The 20143-nt window shown below is 34.6% G+C and overlaps 1 protein-coding gene across 2 annotated transcripts in view; it reads right to left on the bottom strand.

The window, feature by feature from the left end:
* CFH (complement factor H) overlaps positions 1–20143 on the bottom strand; it is a 132692-nt gene that overhangs the window by 9428 nt on the left and 103121 nt on the right. Inside the window, exons 15-20 of one of the 2 annotated variants that reach the window (XM_044000223.1) lie at positions 19365–19535; positions 16786–16962; positions 15911–16120; positions 13628–13801; positions 12705–12881; positions 2515–2691 (exon numbers count right to left, since the gene is read on the bottom strand). In XM_044000223.1, coding sequence (XP_043856158.1) covers positions 2515–2691; positions 12705–12881; positions 13628–13801; positions 15911–16120; positions 16786–16962; positions 19365–19535 — 1086 coding nt within the window. The remainder of the gene's footprint in view (positions 1–2514; positions 2692–12704; positions 12882–13627; positions 13802–15910; positions 16121–16785; positions 16963–19364; positions 19536–20143) is intronic. The other variant, XM_044000224.1, reaches the window with a different exon arrangement.

The raw sequence follows: 20143 nt of genomic DNA, 5'->3' as shown, positions 1-20143 counted from the left end.
CTTCCTCACTTGAGCTTCTTTAAATTCTCAACCTTTAATAAGTAGCTTTTCCTTCCCTTTGTTATTGTCAATTTATCCTGCATATATCTTGTTTTTTTCATAGTTGTTTACATGTTGTCTACCCCATTAGACTGAGATGCTTGATAGCAGAAACTAGCTTTTGCCTTTCTTCGTAGTGCCTAGAATAGTGCCTGGCACATCATAGGGACTTAATGAATGTTCATTGGTTGTGCTCATCACATGTTGCCTTTCTTACTATGATAACATTCAGGTTTTAAAGTCTTTTAGAAAGTTGGGAAAGTGACCTAAAACATGATAAATGATCACAAAAATATAAGATTCCATAGGGAGGTAAAAAAGGCAGATATGAGTCAAAGTTCAAAGATGGTAGAAGTGGATTATCCTTCATTTATCTACTGAGTTTCTTTTTTTTTATTTCTTATTTTTGCAGGTCAATACTTGTCTAGGGTCACACAGCTAGTGCGTGTCAAGTGTCTGAGGCCAGATTTGAATTCAGGTCCTCTTAAATCCAGGGCCAATGCTTTATCCACTGCAGCACCTAGCTGCCCCTTCTGAATTTATCAATAACATTTGTAGCCTTTCTCTGCTTTCATTTGTTAACTGTGGGTTGGAAATACCAGTTCTGTTTTCTCCATGGGTATTATGTGGATTGAATGAGAGAATATACCTCAAAGTGTTATGAAAGAGAACAAAATCTATGCAAACAGGTGTTATTACCAAACTCTAAGGGAAGGTAACATGTACAAAGTAAAAGGGATAATAATGAAAAGTAGAAACTACTGGCTTCTGGATATGAATGAGATAGTGGGGTAAAAATTTGAGAAGACAAGGCATGGCCCATGCAGTAAAAGTGATTTTCTAAAGCTTGTATAAACAAAAGTTGAGAACTATCTTTACCGTGTAACGGAAAAAATAAAATACCTTATATGTAAAAAAAAAGTGATTTTCAAAAATAATAAATGATTAGTTTCAAAAATGATGATTCTCATTTCTCCATAGTCATGACTTGTTAGCAAAATCAGAGATGAGAACAAGAGGCTCATGGACTCATGGCCTTACTGATTATACTACAACTGGGAAAAAGACTTTAAAAAATATATATATCTATACTTGGTAGGATAGCATATTAGTGACTTTTAGGAGAGAACACTATACCTCTACACTGATGATTATTTACTATGATACTTCCTGCTTAGTACAAAATAAAGTTGCTGAGGAATTCCCTTTTCACTGTCATAAAAGAGTATTTCTTGCTCCCAAAGAGCCCAAACATAGCTCTGTCCTACTAAATTTACAAGATGGCAAATTGCAAACTGAAAGTTTATATTCTCCAACTAAATATTTTTCAACATTTATCTCACATAGGGCCACTCAGGCCCTCTCAAGGAAGGGAGCTTGTCATGATATTTCAGTTCCTCAAATGTTACTAAGTTTCTAGTTTATATTTTTATTGGTATTCTTTCTTACTGAAATCCTTAATCCTTGGCCCTTTCACACTGTTCTGTCTGTCCAACTCCTTTATCCTCATCCTCCAAGGCTGACAGTAAATGACATCTCCTCTATGGAGTCAGACTTCTCTACAAATAATTTTAACTGCTCTTACGAAATATGAAACATTATCTCCATCATTATTCTTTCATATTTTACCCTATTTTATTATAATTATAAATGTCTAAATCATTTGAACTGAAAAAGACTATAGAAGTAATCTAGTCTTAAACCCCCTCATTATAAACTAATGTAGAAATTGAGGACCAAAGAGGTTAAGTGAGTTCCCAAGGAAACAAAATTCACGGTAGATCCAAACAAAAGTCCACCATGTAACAGCAGCTTTCTCTCCCTGGATTTTACCCTTCCCTATGGCCTTCTCATTTTGAAGATCACTCTGAACTTCTTTTATTTTTTTGATGGGTCAGTTCCTCTCAGATCCTCCACTTTAAGGCAAGGAAGCAGATCAGTCATATGTATTCCATTCCTCTTAGAGCTCAATTCCTGATTTGCCAGCCTTTCCCCACCACCAAGCCCATTGGGTCCCTTACACCTTTTATTTCAGTCTCTACTTTTCTTCTTCCCTTCATGTGCGTGTCTTCTCCCATTAGAAAGTAGTCTCCTTGAAGGCAGGGAATGTCTCTCTTGTTTATTATATTTGTATTTATAGTGCTTTTCCCAGTTCTGGGCACATAGTAACCACTCCAGCTTCCTTTCCATTGCTATCCTATTACTAAGCTCCCTAAAAAGAGTGACAAGGAACTTCTTTGTGTTCTCATTCCAAATAGTCCCTCAATACTTATTGGTTGAAGGTTGTTTGTTTTAAATATGCCACAATTGTGGGTTCATTCTCCCAAAAGGATCTAGTTTCAACCTATAATTACTGTTTTAAACCAGTATTTTCAAGGAACCTCTATACTTTGAAATTGTTTTTGCAAATCATGTATTTCATTATCCTCTTGATAATTTTCTTCATTTATTTTAAAGATAAAAATGCTACTATACCTTTGCATTGAGGAAGTTCTGTCCAGCTCTTATTTACACACCTTATATATGACTTTCCATACATTTTAAGAGATCGAACACACTTGTAACTCACAATGTCACCGGGCTGATATTTTGCTTTTATGTCACTTATAATTTCAGCATTTTCAATTTGAGGTGCAGGTCCACAAGTGTTATCTAAGCAGAATCAAAAAAGTATATCTCTGCTCAGTTTTGAAATTGGTTAGTAGACATGAAGTTCTTTGGAGAGAGAATAAGTTCCCCTTATTCCTGAAATAGATGAAAAGAGTTTTGAAGACAAATAGACAACCCTGGAGTAGCAACCAAAACCAACAACATATTAAGCAAACTTGAAGAAGGCATCTTTATAGTAGATGAATCCTTTATAGATTTGTAGACAGATATAGTTAGAATAATGCAGTATGTGAGAAATCAAGGTGGGAGTACAATATGCACTGATTGATTTGGGGTCCGATGAAGTACCAAAGAAAGAATCTGGAGTCTATTAAAGAAAAGTTGACAATATCATCAAAAGAGACCCAACATCAAATTTAGAGATTCAAAGTCACTGTCTAATACTATACCAGGGTGTTGGACAGAACATTACTCTATCTTTCCTCCATTAGCCTATTTCTTTCCTAATTTTATTAAGTAAAAGTTCTATCCTATTTTCCATGAACAGTGAATCTGTGAAATTTTTTGAATATTTCCCTATTAATACCATTAATATATTTAAAAGTTTCAATAGTTAACCAAAAAGTATTTGTTAAAAATTTATAATTACCCAGAAATATTAAGTTGAATCCAGAAATTTTTTTAAAAATAAGCTTTTACATTCAGGCCATTCTTTAATGGAAAGGACACTGAATTAGGAATCAGGTATCAGGAATCTAATGAATATTTGTCACTGGCAATCTAGGTGATTTTAAATGTCATTCAACCTTTTACGCTCATCTTCAAACAATGGACATTTTATCTACATTTGACTAAGATGGTATAAAAGCACAGTCACTATTGCAAGCTGGCAATACTTGAGAAGTAGAGAGAGGAAAGGAAGAAAACAGGAAGGGATTAGAATTACAGATTTTGTCAGAAGACCTTTTTGAAGAGCAAAGGTATTTAGCATGATTTTTAGAGTACTGACAAGAATCTACTAATTACCAATTAATCAGACTTATTCACATGTCATTAAATAGAGAGATTTACCCCAAAACTTTTTTTTAGATATCAAGAAAATAGAATCCACTAAGGCTAAGTAAACTGCTCATTACATATAGCAGAAAAAACATAGAGGAAGAAAAAGAGATGTTGATTTTAGAGGATTTTTTTGTATCCAGAATTTCTTTTTTTTTCCTACCACAAAAAAATCATGCTATGGTTATTTTTTGCATATTAAATTTTAGTGACTGTCCTTGTGTAATTTCCAATTGTTTTCAAAAATATATGCATCAATCCATATTACCACCAATGCAGTTTCCCCAAAACTAATTCTTTCAGATTAAAAAATATATTCTTTTACTAATTTGATGGGTCTTAGTTAAATCTTCAGATTTTATGTAATTATATGTTATGATGGAAAAGGAAAATTATAAATGTTGAAGGAGATGTGGGAAGATTGGGACACTAATATACTGTTGGTAGAGTTGTGAACTGATTTAACAATTCTGAAGGGCAATTTGAACTATGCCCAAAGGTGTATAAAACTAGCAATACCACTACTGGGTGTGTATCCCAAAGAGGGGAAAATTACCTATCTAGTAAAAAATATTTATAGCAGCTCTTTGTGTGCTGGCAAAGAATTGGGAATTTAGGATATGCCCATCAATTGGGGAATGGCTAAACAAGTTGGAATATGCATAATTCTAATGGAATACTATTGAGCTATAAGAAATGACAAGAAGGATGATTTCAGGAAAACTGCCAGAAGAACATTGTATACAGTAATGGAAATATTGTACAATGATCAAATATGAATGATGTAGCTGTTCTTAGTAATAAAATGACCCAAGCAATTTCAAAGCACGTGTGATGAAGAGTGCTATTCATCTCTTGAGAAAGAACTGATGGAATCTGAATACAGATCAAAACATGTTATTTTTCACTTTATTTTTTTCCTTTTGGTTTGTTTTCTTTCCCTACTTGACTAATATGGAAATATGTTTATATTATTTCACATGTACAACCTGTATCACATTGCTTACAACCTCAGGAAAGTGAGAGGACAGGGAATTTGGGACTTTTTTTTTTAAAAGAATGTTAAAAATTGTTTTCATATGCAATTAGGAAAAAATAAAATATTATTTTAAGTAAATTTTACTTGGTTTTCTAGATTTTCTCTCCATTTCCTGTACCTTTTTTCATTTTAGTTGCATTAGTTTTGTTTCTTAAAAAAATTAAATTTTATATAATCAAAATTGTTTATATTACCTACTGTGAACCTCTTTATCTCTTATTGGTTATAAGTGCCTTTCCTATCCATAGATCTGATAGGTAATATTTTTCATGCTCCTCTAATTTGCTTATGATGTGATCCTTTATATCTAAATCATGTATCCATCAGGATGTTTTCTTAGTTTAAGGTGTCAGATATTTCTCTATACCTCGTTTCTGGCAGAATCTTTCCTAGTTTTCTTAAAAGATTTTGCTGAATAGTGAATTTTTGCCACAGTACCTATAATCTTTAGGCTTATCAAAAACTAGTCTCCTGTGTTTATTCACTTCTTATTATACATCTATATCAATTCCACTGATCAACCTCCCTAGTTCTTATCCAGTGTCAAATTACTTAGATAATTACAGTATTGTTTGAAATCTGGTATTGCTGGGCCCTATTTCTTTTCTTTCACTCTTTTTTCCTTTTTTTCCCTTTATGTCTTTGACCTCTTGTTTCTCAAGGTGAATTTTGTTATTTTTGTAACTGTATAGAGTAATTTTTTGATAGTTTGAATGGCATGGCGTTGAATGATGTCATAGTCTACAGAATGATCATAGTCTACAGATTTAGGTATCAATAGTTCATATAGTATTGTATGTAATTAGTTTTTCTTCAAATATTTGGTAGAATTCATTTGCAAATTCATCTGGTTTTCTTTCTTTTTGTATATATTCATGATTTGTTCAATTTCTTTTTCTAAGATAGAGTTAAGTATTCTATTTTCCATTCTGTCAACCAAGGCATTTTATATTTTTGGAAATGGTTATTTCATTTAGATTGTCAGTTGTTTGTCATATAGTAATTGGGCAAAATAGCTCCTAATAATTTATTTTATGTCTACTTCATTGACTATAAATTCAACTTTTTCATTTTTAATATCAGCAATTTGGTTTTCCTTCTTTTTAAAAAATCACGTTAGCTAATTTCATCTTTGCATTTCTATTTTGGTTTTAATTAGGAGCTTTTAATTTGTTTTCTAGGGGTTTTTGTTGTTGTTGGATGCCATAGTATTTGTTCTGTTCTTTCTCTCTCTTATCGATGTAAGTATTTAGAGATTTAAATTATTCCCTGAATTCTGCTTAGGTTAATTTCCCTAAGTTTTTGAATGTTGCTTCATTGTTGTTGTCATCTTTAATGAAATTATTGATTATTCCTATGAATTGTTTTTTTTAACTCATTCATTCTTTAGGATAAAGCCATTTAGTTTCTACTTAATCATTTAGTGTTTGCTTCAAAGGTCCATTGTTCCATGTAATATTTATTCTTTCTGCTGCATTTGAAGTTTTATGCCCCTATACAGGGTTTTATTTATTTTATTGCTAGACCTTAGAAGTTTTAAAGTCCCTGCTATTATAATTTGATTGTCTATTTATTCATGTAACTATTTAAACTGTTCCTTTAAGGATTTAGTATATATGTTGGGGTTTTTTTTATTAATTCAGCCAGAAAAATTTAGTTTCTCTGCTCATTTCTTTTCATTAAGATTATTCTTGCTGTTATGTTTTATGAGATTATGATTGCTACCCTTGTCTTTTTTACTTCAGCTAAAGTAGAACAAATTGTGCTATAGACCTTTATTTTAACTTTGTGTCTATCTTTCTGTTAAAATGCATTTCTTTTAAACATTTTATTGCTGGATTTGATTTTCTGAGCCATTCTGCAATCCTCTTCTCTTTTATATATAAGTTCCTTTCATTCTATTCTCTGTGGATTTTCCATTATCCTATCTTTTTTATATAAATTTTTTTCTTTTTGTTTCCTAACCATTCTTTAAGAGTTGTGAAATATATTTACAAATATATTTTCACTCAAAGTTGTATGTATATACATCCCTCCATTTACCAGTTCAGATGAGAGTGACATTCAAGTGTCACCCACTCCCCCCACAATTTCCTCTCTCATGGTAGAGACTTCTACTTATATACACCATTATTATTATTATTATTATTATTATTTTGGTGAGGCAATTGGGGTTAAATGACTTGCCCAGGGTCACACAGCTAGTAAGTGTTAAGTGTCTGAGGCTGGATTTGAACTCAGGTCCTCCTGACTCCAGGGTCGGTGCTCTATCCACTGTGCCACCTAGCTGCCCCTAGACCCCATTATTTGTGAGATAATTTCCCCTATTCTGCCTTTCCTTCCCTCCTCTCCAAGTGCATTCCTTTTTTGTATCCCTTTCATTCTTAAGAAAATTGAAACATCATAGAATTACTCACAGGTCCCTGGACTAATTAAACCCGCTCTATGACCCCTGAAGATTATAAGGTTCTGAGGGGCTACCTGTATCATCTCCTCATATGAGAATATAAAAAGTTTAACTTTGTTTAGATCCTTATGATTGCTTGTCAATTTTTCTGTTTTGCTCTTGCCTTTACATCAAGACAGCTTGCGAGTTCTTTTTTCACTAAAAGTCTATTTTTCCTATGTAGGATTATACTCAGTTTTTTTCTTCATACATTATTCATTTTTTAAACTTCTAATAATTTTATTTATTTAGAATTTTCCCTGTTACATGTAAACACAAATTTTCACATTGATTTTTTTTTTCTTTTTTCTTTTCTTTTTTTTTTTTGCGGGGCAATTGGGGTTAAGTGACTTGTCCAGGGTCACAGAGCCAGTAAGTGTTAAGTGTCTGAGATCAGATTTGAACTCAGGTCCTCCCAACTCCAGGGCTGGTGCACCATCTAGCTGCCCCCACATTGATTTTTTAAAACTTTGTTTTCCAAATTCTCTTCCTCCCTCCTTCCCCACTCCTCCCTAAGAAATCAAGACATTAAAAAAAAGTTATAAATGTGCATTCATGCAAAACATCTGTTGTGAAAGAAAGCAAAATAACTTTAGAAAGAACTTACAAAAATTATAATTCAATCGTTATTCAGAACCATCAGTTCTTTCTCTGTAGATGGATTGCATTTTTCATAAGTCCTTCTGAAAGCACCTTGCTCATCATTTCTTTCACAGTTACTATTGCTAACTGTATTACCCTCCATCCTATTCCCTCTCCTTGATATTAATCTATTTTCTTTCACCCTAGCCCTTCTCCAAAGTGTTTTGCTTTTTACTGCCATCTTCTCCAATCTGCCCTCCCTTCCTTCACCTTTCCCCCCTTTTCCCCTTCCCCTCTCACTTCCCCACAGGGCAAGATATATTACTATAACCACTTGAATGTGCATGTTATTCCCTCTTTCAGCCAATTCTGATGACAATAAGGCTCACTCACTCCCCTGCTCCAACTTCATCTCCCCTTCCACTCTATAAGTTTTTTCTTGTTTCTTTTATGTGAGTTACCTTACCACATTCCACCTCTCCCTTTCCCTTTCTTCCAGTGCATTCCTCTCACTCCTTAATTTTATTTTAAAGATGTCATCATGGGGCAGCTAGGTGACACAGTGGACAAAGCACCAGCCCTGAACCCAGGAGGCCCCAACCCCAAATCCAGCAGCAGACATAAACCACCCTACCCTGCCTGCCCTACAAAATAAACAAGGATAAACAAAAAATAAATGGTTAACAGATATCTTCCCTTCATATTCAATTCATACCTGTGCCCTCTAAGTATATTCCTTCTCATCTTCCCATACAGGGATATAAACAGTTTAATCTTTTAAAAGCCCTCATGATTTATTTTTCCTATTTACCTTTTTATGTTTTTCTAGGGTCTTGTATTTGAAAGTCAAATTTTTATTCTGTTTAGGTCTTTTCATCACAAATATCTGACTATCCTCTTTTCCACTGAAGTCCCATTTTCCCCCCGAAAGATAATAAATAATCAGTTTTGCTGGATATGTGATTCTTGGTTGTAATCCCAATTCCTTTGCCCTCTGGAATATCATATTCTGTGTCCTTTGATCCTTTAATGTAGCAGCTGATAGATCTTGTGCTATCCTGACTGTGGTTCCATAGTACTTGAATTGTCTCTTTTTGGCTGCTTGCAATATTTTCTCCTTGACCTAGGACCTCTGGACTTTGGCTATAATATTCCTAGGAGTTTTCATTTGGGGATCTCTTTCAGGAGGTGATTGGTAGATTCTTTCAATTTTTATTTTACCTTCTTCTTCTAGAATAACAGAGCAATTTTCCCTGACAATTTCTTGGAAGATGATGTCTAAGCTGTTTTTGCTCATGGTTTTCAGGTAGTCCAATACTTTTCAAATTATCTCTTCTGCATCTATTTTCCAGGTCAACTGTTTTTTTTTTTTCCCAAGGACATATTTCACATTGCCCCCAATTTTTTATATTCATTTGGATTTGCTTTATTGCATCTTGATTTCTCATAAAGTCATTAGCTTCTATTTGCTCAATCCTAATTTTTAAGCAATGCTTTTCTTCAGAGAGCTTTTGTATCTCTTTTTCCACTTGGCCAATTTAGCTTTTCAAGCTGTTGACGTTTTTTTTTTTTTTTCCATGACCTTCCTGAATCACTCTCCTTTCTCTTTCCATTTTTTCCTCTACCTCTCTTACTTTATCTTCAAAGTCCTTTTTGAGCACTTCTATGGCCTGAGACAAATTCTTATTTGTCTTGGAATCTTTGGATGTAGGAGCTTTGACTTTGTTATCTTCTTCTGAGGGTGTATTTTGATCTACCTTGTCACCTAAGAAACTTTTAATGGTCCACATCATTTTCTACCTGCTTATTATCCTACCCTATTTCTTGTCTTTTAACTCCTTCTTAAAGTGGGGTACTGCTTCCAGGCCACACTCTTCCAAGCTTCAGGGGGTCCCAAGTGGTACAATTTAAGGAGAGGCATGTTCTCAGCTCACCTGGCCTGTGCTCTAGACTGTAAGTAACCATGGTCCTGCTTGCTCTTTAACCTGAAAGCAGAAATCTGATTCACTGTGATTGCAAGATCCACATACTGATGCCCCTCCCCTACTAGGCTGCTTCCACTCAAGTCTTCTTTCTGGTTATGAACATGGGCAACACAATAGTGGTCCACCTCAGCTCCCGCAGAGACCCCTGCTATTTTGCCCCCACCAACCACTGAACCCCCTCAACAGTCTGTGAGTTGAGTTCCAGAAGTAGGAGCTGATGCTGATGATTCTGACACTCTTGAGGTGAGGCCTGCCTGGGGCTGGATCTGCATGGTGTGGCTGCACTCTCCTCTCACTTCAGTACAACAGACCTTCCCTGATGCCTTTTTCAGCCATCTTTGGCTGGAAACGATCTCACTCTGTTCTTTTGTGGGTTCTGCTGCTTCAGGAATTGTCTTATGGCATTGTTTGGAGGTATATGGATGGATTGTGTGGGGAGCTCCAAAAGTTACAGCCTTTCCTCTGCCATCTGGGCTCTGCCCCCACCTCCCCCTGTGTCAGTTATTCTTGCTTATAAGACTACATCTTTTGTCTTCTGTAATATAGTAAAGCTCTCTGCTTCTTTACAAGGGTCCTTGCTAAGTCTTATGTAATCTTAACTTTGGTTCCTCAATACTTGAATCATTTCTTTCTGCCTGTTTGTTGTTGTTGTTGTTTGATATGTTTCTAGATTTTGGCTATAATATTCATAGGAATTTTCATATTAGGGTTTCTTTTAGGTTGGAACAAGTGAATTCTTTTACATTTCTATATTGTACCCTTGTTATGAGAGAAATGGAAATTTTCTTTTATGATTTCTTCAAATAATATGTCTAGGTACTTTGGGGTTTTTTTTCTATTGGTGTTCAAGTAGGGCATTGATTTTAAAATTACTTCTTCTAAATTTGTTTTCCAGGTCCAGTGTGTTTGCTATGAAATAGCTCACAATTCTTTATTTCTTTTCAGAATCTCTTATTAATTCTTGTTGTGTAATGTAGTAATTATCTTTTTTAGGTCAATTTAAACTTCTACGCAGTTATTTTCTTGGGTAAGCTTTTATATTTCTTCCAATATCTTATTTGTCTTTTCAGAGATTTCTTCCACAACTCATTCATTATATTTCCCCCTTTTTTTTTTACTTTACTGTTCTCATTTAGCATTTTCTTAGAATTCTTTGTAAATATTCAGATTTTTCTAGATCTTTATGGAAGACCTTATGGATTTGTGGTTACTAGGATGTAATTCTTCTTGATCTTAATCCATCTTGACCCCCATATCATGTGTGTGTGTGTGTGTGTATCTTGGATAGTGATTGCAAATGTTGAATGGGCTGAGACAAAATTGAACAGAACTAGAACCAGCTAAATTGATTTTTGGTCTGGAAAATTAGAAAATCTTTTAATAACTCCAGTATTTACCTCCAAATAACAACTCATTTTAAAAACAACAGTCATATACTGAGTCATAGAATACAAGTATGTAAACAACTGAATTTGAAGATCACCTGAAGGGTGATGAAGACATTGCCAGAGAGAGGCCAAAAAATATTTCAAACAAAGAATCAAGCAGGAAACGAACAAAAATTGTGACCAAAGAAACTTCTCACCAAAAGAAAGCTTGGATTGGCCATAGAGTGGGAACAAGGAATACACAATGTAAATGTTATGTGTTCCAATGATACTTTCACAATATTGACAGAATATAAAGAAGATCCCTCTCATGGAGGGTGAATCCTTCATCACAATTCTATGGAAATAAATGTTCCAGAGTCATACAAGAAGGGGAGGCATAAATGGGATTCAATATACCTAGCTGAAGGAAATACCTACAACAATGTGATTATATCCACTTGGACTGGAATATGGGCAAATGGTCTTCTCAAAAGGCACACAACATGGATATGCATTCATGGATTGAAATCTGTGTCTTTGATAGGAGTATCCATATCAGTGAGATGACAGATCCACTGAAGCTAATTGCAAGTTTTGCTTGATATTCATCCAGAGGCACATTACATATAGGAAGAAATGTAGAACTAGAAAGAGGGTCATAAGTCAAAGTTGCAGATATAAAATGGAAAGTCATCTATACACATGGGGTTACTATAATCTTAGAGAGATGAGAATTTCCTAAGAGTGAGAAATTTGAAAAGCTAGTTCAGAGCTATAGGAGACACTGATGATTAAAAGAAATAAAGGAACATATGGAAACAAAGGTGATAGAGAAGGAAGAAGAAAGTTGAGAAAGTACAGTGTCATGGAAGTCAAGTTTAAAGAAAATACTGAGCAATTTAATCAATAGCTTCAAAGACTTAAAATTTGTCCAGAAGGATGAAGACAAAATAGAGGCTGTGATATTTGATTGGGACTATGGAAACAAAGAAAGTAGCATTAACAACATTTATTTCATCCCTCTACCTGAAGGCAGAGCCTCAAAACTCTTTCTGAAAGATTATAATAGAAACATTTTTTAAATACTTCTCCTGAAATAAATTGTGCTGCATTCCATAACTCAAATCATTTCAACAAACATTAAAAAAGCCCTTCATACATGTAGAATCTTATGCTAGGTGCTGAAAGAGATATAATATTTAAGTTCCTGCCAAAATTTAAGAGAGTTGTTTCCCTCATAGAGTTCATGATCTTATGAAGTAATTTGTTTTTAATTAATCAATATTAATTAATTAAATTCCTTTTAATTAAGGTGATTATCTGAATCATTTTTATTAGTAAGGCACAGTATAAGGAGAGCCTATCTTGGAATCAGAATGATTGAGCTTAAACTCATATATCTAACCTACACTGGCTGTGTGAGCCTGATCATGACACAACCTTTCCTTGTCACAGGCAGTACTCAGAGATTGAATTGCAAAGCAGTGTGGATCTATATTGATAAATCTCTTTATAATTCTCTAGATCCATAAAATCACTGGGAGGGTGAAAGAATCCAAACAAATTATAAATACCTTTGCATTGTGGATCCCCTTTCCAGGCTCCTCCTATACAAGTTACTTCAGTTGAGCCTTCGGAGTGGAAATTTGGTAGACACTGATAAGCCACTTTCTCTCCTGGCAAATAGTTGTGTTTTGCAATACCGATCTTATCAGCATTATTAAACTGGGGTGGAATTGCACATTTCACATCTGAAAAGAGTATATATTTATGTAATTAATTGTGAGTATTTAAAATATATGATCAAATAACTACAATAACATGGTTGTAACAGCAAGAACAGTACCAACAAAATAAACTTTTATTCTTTGATGAAGTGTAAAAAACGTTTTAAAAAAAAAATGAGGATTGGGGGCACCTAAGTTGTGCAGTGGAGAAAGCACTGGCCCAGGATTCAGGAGGACCTGAGTTCAAATCCAGCCTCAGACACTTGACACTTACTAGCTATGTGACCCTGGGCAAGTCACTTAACCCTCATTGCCCCACAAAAAAAAGAAAGAAAGAAAGAAAGAAAGAAAGAAAGAAAGAAAGAAAGAAAGAAAGAAAGAAAGAAAGGAAGGAAGGAAGGAAGGAAGGAAGGAAGGAAGGAAGGAAGGAAGGAAGAAAGAAAGAAAGAAAGAAAGAAAGAAAGAAAGAAAGAAAGAAAGAAAGAAAGAAAGAAAGAAAGAAAAAAGATAACAGATTAAGAGGACAATTCATTTGATGACTATTAAGCTATTGTATTAAAATTATCCTCTATTTTGAATTGAATTTTCACATTTATAGTTAACAGTGGAAAATTCTAATTCAAAAGATGCCTTTAGAAATACATATTTAGTTTTCTGAAATTTGTGTCATATAGTTTGTCATGCTAGTGTTACTGTATCAAATAATTCTGAGTTAGATCTAAGTATTAAAAAATAAATTTGTCCTTGAAAAAAAAAGAAAGTCTCTTTACCTTTACATTGTGGTGGACTAGTCCAAGTTCCTCCAATACATTTTATAGTTGCTGGCCCATCAATATTATAACCTTCAAGACATTTATATGTCACTTCTTCTTCAAATTCATAAGAGTTTAACATATCAGGAACAGCACCATTTTGTATTTGTGGTGGTTTTCCACATGAAATTCCTGAAAAAAAAAAGAATGAGAAAAATATGTCCTTTATTTTAGTTTTGAATACAACATAGATCTTATTAAAAAATAAACTAGTATCACTAACAATACTAAGTTTTGATTAGAAGCTGTAAAATAATCAAAACATGTTTATTTTTCTGGTGAAACTGGAGGAGCAACTGTTCTAGAAAACATCATCTAGACATTTATTGAGATGGAATCTACCATGTAGACTTTATGGAAGGCAGCTTTAGAGGCAGCCATGTGGCACAGTCAATAGGGCACTGGACTTGGGAGTCAGTCCAAATTCAGCCTCAGATACTTTGTACCTATGTGACTATTTAGCTAGTTACAACCTCTGTCTGCTTTAGTTTCTTCATTTATAAAACAGAGGTGAAAATAATAACACCTACCACCAAATATTATTGAAATGAAAAAATAAGACAATGCTTTTAAAGTGCTTTGTAAGCTTAAAGTGCTATATAAATAGTAGCAATTATTAGAAAATTCAACAGCAAAATAACAAATAGTCATAGTAATGCAGTAACACTTTCAAAGTGTATTCTCAGGGAGGCAGAGTCAAGGTGGTGGAGAGAAGCCAGGAAGTTTCCTGAGCTCTCCCAAGTTTCCCTCAAAAACAACATTTAATCAAAGTGTATTCTCAGGTATTTCTATCTGACTGATAATAATAATTGATATTTCTAAGGTTATTTAGAATTTGCTGAGTACTTTGCCTTTTTATCTCGTTTGATCTCTGTGACGTAGATACTACAGGAATTATCATCTCCATTTTACAGATGAGGAAATCTGAAACTCAGAGAGGTCAATTGACTTGCTCAGGATGTCAATAATAAGTATTAGAGATAGGTTTTGATATATACCTTTTAGATACTCATTCTAGTATTTACGCCACTAAGCTTTGTTACCTCTCAGAAAGATATGCTGAAAGGAAAGTCACTGAGTGTCCCATGATCATAAAAGAATTTCATTAAATGGAACATAGGGAATCTATCCCTGATTTTTATCAAGGTCTCTTCCAAAATTGAAAATTTTGTTAGCAAGTCAAATCATTTTGCTACTTTTTCTAGGTATCCAAAAAAAAAAAAAAAGTAAAAACATAGCTTTTCTCACAAACTCGCTGTCTAAAGGGGAGACAAAATGTAAATAGTAATGTACAATTAGTCTAAATACAGGATCAGTTTGAAAGAATAGAAGGACTAGTTTGAAACAATAGAAAAAAGGCATTAGAATTATGGGAGATCAAGAAAGACTTCCTAAGGGATGTAAGAGGACTGAAAGGAAGCTGGGGAACTAGGAGGTAGAAATGAAGTCGGAGAGCATTCCAGACATGGGAGAAAGACATTAAAAATGCACAGAGTAAAATTCATAGTTCATACCGTTTGATGAAAAAAATATACAGAAAAGGCAACATGGTATATTGAACAGAATCTGGGAATCCAATCTGTAGGTAACAAGATAACACTGCATAGTACAAAGAGAAGCCAAATGAGAGGGAGAATACAATTGCCAGACCTCATTCCGCTATTAAACTGACATATTATGTGTTCAATCACTATGCCCCTTTGGACTTTTATCCACTCATCTGTGGAATGAAGGGATTGGGAGGGATGAAAATTTTAGAAGTTATAACTCACATTTACATAGTTATTTAAAGTTTACAATGTGATTCCCCTACATAAGCCTTAAGGTAGATAATGCATTTGTTGCATGTGTCTCGAGAATACATATTTAAAAATTACCCATAACTATTGTTTCCTTTCTGTAACTGACATCATCATACTGCATGGGAAAAGGCTATAGTCGGGGAGTAGGTATAATTGTCCTTCTTCTGAGTCAAGAAGATTGAATTCTGGTGCGTATTTGAATAATAATCAACAGTTGCATTTGTACCAGGTAGTACTTTTTCCAACTGTTTGCCTATATGTGTGCTAGTGGAATATCAGCTTTTTGAGAACACAGATTGCCCTATTCTTGTATTTGTATCTCTCCAGCACAATGCCCTGGCATACTGCAAGCACTTAATATTTTTTTTATTTACTAATTATATTTTGAGTGGTTAGAGCCATAAAGTTGTTAAAAATACTCGCCAAAAAGTGTCATTACCAACACACTGAGGAGGTGAGCTCCATTTTCCCATACTGCATGTTATCTCCTCATTTCCTTTCATTGTGAAACCTTCTTGACATGTGTAGTTTACCACACTATTATGCGCATAGGTACTGGATTCCAAATTGTCATCATATGCTTCTGAATGTCTCACTGGCTTGATGCTTCCATATTGAATAGCAGGTGGTTTGGAACATGGCTGTTTTTCTATATGGAGAAGAGAACATGATTACAAAACACAGTATCAAACATAATTATTTGGGGAAAATAAAAAGCATCTTTTTGAATTTAAAAATAACTACAATTTTTATTAAAAAAATGTCTGAATATTTCATACATGCAGGGGTATGAAAAGAATCCTGATCTTAAAGTAAGAGAATCTGCATTCAAATCCCAACTCTGACATTTCCTGCCTGCGTAACTTGGTCAAATTGTTTACATTCTCAGAGTCATAGTTTCCTATCAGTAAAAGATGGTGGCCTTCGTATTACCTTCAGAATTCCTTCCAGCTCTAGATTTGTGACACCATAACCCTCTTTTTACTACTGTCTGTGACTCCCCTTTCTTCCCACTGTTCATGCACATGAATGACTCATTCTTTTTTGTGGGATATAGAGGCACCACGTATGACCCAAAGGACTTTTCAGATAGTAGGAAATAATATGTCAGAACTGTTTTCTGTCTCACTTTCCTGAACAGCTTTCTATAAAGCAAATTTGCCCACAGACACAGTAATTTAGCTCCAGGGGACTTAGAGGAAGCTGCTTTTTTTTTTTCTTCTCACATGAGCCATTCTAATTTCTAGGGATTGCATATAGGAAAGTCAACATCACTTTGAAGGAAAATTACTTTGCAACATATGAAATACTAACCAATACAACGTGGTAATGAATTCCACTGTCCATTTTTACACATGATCTCTTCTTGTCCTCGAAGAAGATAATTTTCTTTACAAAAAACACCTATTTTTTCACCATCCTGGTAGTTCACAGTTGTAGTCATATTCTGAGCATTAGGTATTTGAGGTGGAGGTGCACATGATTTCCTTTCTGGAAGACATTAATATTATGTGCTATAATTCCTATTATTAATAATTACATTTAGTTTGTATGTCCGGGGCCACAGTGTCTCCCATGTACAGACCTGTCAAGTTCATATTGAATGAGGACAAAATATAAACATTATATAAAATCAGTAGTTTAATGATTATAAGATTGTATTGCTCTCTATTCCTCCTTGTATCTCTTCTCTCATTACTTTTGTGGATCTCTAATTTACAGATAGTTTTGCCAACAATCTCCCCTAAATGCTACTCCTATGGGTTATCATGGTGGGAGGGTGAGTAGTAGATTGGTGTCCTCTGGATAGATTTCAAGTAATGCTCTGGCCCATAACTATGTGATTCCTAAGGACAAGACTAAATAAATGTGGAGAGACTGGGCAGCCATGAAGCAAAGGGAAAAATGTATTCCCAGTATTCCTTAACTGCCTTTTGTTTCTGCAATGATGTTAAACAACTGGAAAGATTGGGGTAAAGGAGTCCTAAGAATCATGTGTTTTCTAGGCCACATATAAACACTACTGTTGTGCTAAATGTGAAATGGTTGACATCAAGTTGAACTATTCCTAGAGAAATGGAATCATCCCAATCTTGACATTCCTGCTATAAACAGAATGAAATTGCAACCAAATAACCAATATATTCACAAGTTTTCTTTACAAAGACAAATTGAAGAGTTAATAGAGAAGGTTTTTATATGCACCCTAGGACTGACAAAAAAGGGGACTTCATGGAATACTTACTCAGATTGGAAGCATTCGTGACTCTTCTTTCTGATGCTAGTTTGATGATTCTATCTTCATAATGTTTTGGGCCACTTTCACCTTCTTCCCACTTCCAGGGCCACTAGGGCTTTCATAACATCTCAGGTTAAACAATTGTTTAACAATAGTTAAACAATAGTTTTCCTACATCCAGTCTTCCTCTTGGGCAATCCTCCATATAGGAAATTGCTGAAATAATCTTCCAAAGACACAGGTCTGACCATGCCTTTTCCCTGCTTAAAATCATTCATCAATTCTCCCTTGCCTCTAAAACATAATACAAGTTCTTCAGTCTGGCATTACTGACCTTTGCAGAATCTTTTTCATTTCATATTAATTTCCTCTCTACATTCCAGCAAAACTGCACTAACTATTCCTCCAACTCAGTTCTCCATGTTCAGGCTCCACTTATTCACATTTACCACATTCTAGAAACAGCTGGGTGTCACAGTGGATAGAGCACTGGATCTGGCATTAGAAAGACCTAAATTCAAATCCAGCACTAGAAACTTCCTAAATGTATGACCCTGAGAAATTCATTTAACTGCTGTCTGCCTCTATTTCCTCATCTGTAAAACAAGGATAATAATAAAACCCACTTCACTTTACTATTATCTTAGAGGTAATATAGAGCCAGGGAAGTCTTATGAACAGGTGACAGTCAGATCTGGGTTGAAGGAAAGTCACATTGGTATAAATGTGGAAGATGTTCTAGAGTGGGGAGAGACTTGAATCAAGGAAACCAAGTAGAAAGGAATTTCAATAGTAGGTGAGAAGTAATTGTGGAATTAGGGTGACAACTGTGTAGGTCGAGAGAAAGAGTCAGAAATAAGAAATGTGGGAGCTCAAATGGCAAGATTTGGCAACTGATTGGCTATGTGGGTCATAGCCCACATAGGGCAATGTCAAGATTTCAGATGTAGGAGACTGGAAGAATTTATGGAAGTACTTTCAATAGAAATAGGGCAGTTTGGGAACCGAGAGAATTAGAGTGTGTGTGTGTTGGGGGGGGGGACATAATTAGTTCTTCTGTGAATATGTTGAGCTTCAGATAGTTTTAGGGCATCTAGTGTGAAATATCCAATAGGCAATTAGTGATATGTGAACTAAGCTCACATGAGAGAATGGGCTGTATATTTATAAATCATCTGCATAGAGATGATAATTAAATCAGTGGGAGCTGGTGAGTATACCAGGCTTAGCACAATGCCTGACACATAGTAGGTGCTTAATAAATGTTTATTGAATATAAAAGAATGAGTTTAGAGAGGAGGGCCCATTAGAAACAATAGAAAACAATCACATTAGCGATTGCCAAATTTATATTTAAGACAAAATAGTTGATATGAAGGCTTTTAAAATTTGTTGGCCTTGTGTGGAGCCAGGTAAGCCAAAGCTTGTGAAGCTCTGTTTTTCTTATTTATAAAATATGTATAATAATACTTGTACTACCTAACCCCCAAAATACTTTTGGAAAAAAGTATTTGCAGATCCTAAAGTGCTATATGAATTTTTTGCATAGCTTTGGTCTTTTTTTCTAAATTTTCTATTTTACTTTTTCATGGGTGAAAGTAGGAATTTCATGATAAAGAAAATTTGCTTCAGGGAATAAAAAAAAAACTCTTACTTGGACATTTTGGTTCAGGAAGCCATTTTCCATTTAAACATTGTGTTCTTTTGAATTCTGAATTCAAGTTACATGTATAATTAACAAAAATATCACCACTTCCATTTTGGTATAGATTGACTTGCAAATTTTCAAAAAATTTTGATGGACATCTTCCAAGTTGATATGTTTCTAAAAAGAAGACAAAATTTTAAAATGTAGTGACTAAGGTATGTCAATTAAATCAAATGTTTTAAACACGGGGGAAGCTAGGTGGCACAGTGGATAAAGCACCAGCCCTAGAGTCAGGAGTACCTGAGTTCAAATCCGGCCTCAGACACTTAACACTTACTAGCTGTGTGACCCTGGGAAAGTCACTTAACCCCAATTGCCTCACTTAAAAAAAAAAGTTTTAAATACACAGCCCATAGGCTCCAGTGGTGACCAAGGCAGATTATAATTGGGAAAAAGTTAGGAAAATAAATAAAAATATAACAAAGCATTATTATTTTAAAACTAAGCCCTGGGCCAGCTAGGTGGCGCAGGAGATAGAGCACCAGCCCTGGATTCAGGAGGACCTGAGTTCAAATCCAACCTCAGACACTTAACAAGTCCTTACTATCTGGGTGACTCTGAGCAAGTCACTTAACCCCAATTGCCTCACCAAAAAAACCCCAAAACAAAACAAAACAAAAAACTAAGCACCTTGTTTCTATTTGTTTGATATCACTGATTTAAATGATCTTCAGTGTTCATTTGTTCAACATGCATGTGTCAAGTATTTATTTCCAGCTACAAGA

This window comes from Dromiciops gliroides, chromosome 4 (genome assembly GCF_019393635.1).
Source record: "Dromiciops gliroides isolate mDroGli1 chromosome 4, mDroGli1.pri, whole genome shotgun sequence".
Lineage (NCBI taxonomy): Eukaryota > Metazoa > Chordata > Mammalia > Microbiotheria > Microbiotheriidae > Dromiciops > Dromiciops gliroides.
Note: the sequence above shows the minus strand (reverse complement) of the source record. Positions and strands in the feature narration are given on the sequence as shown.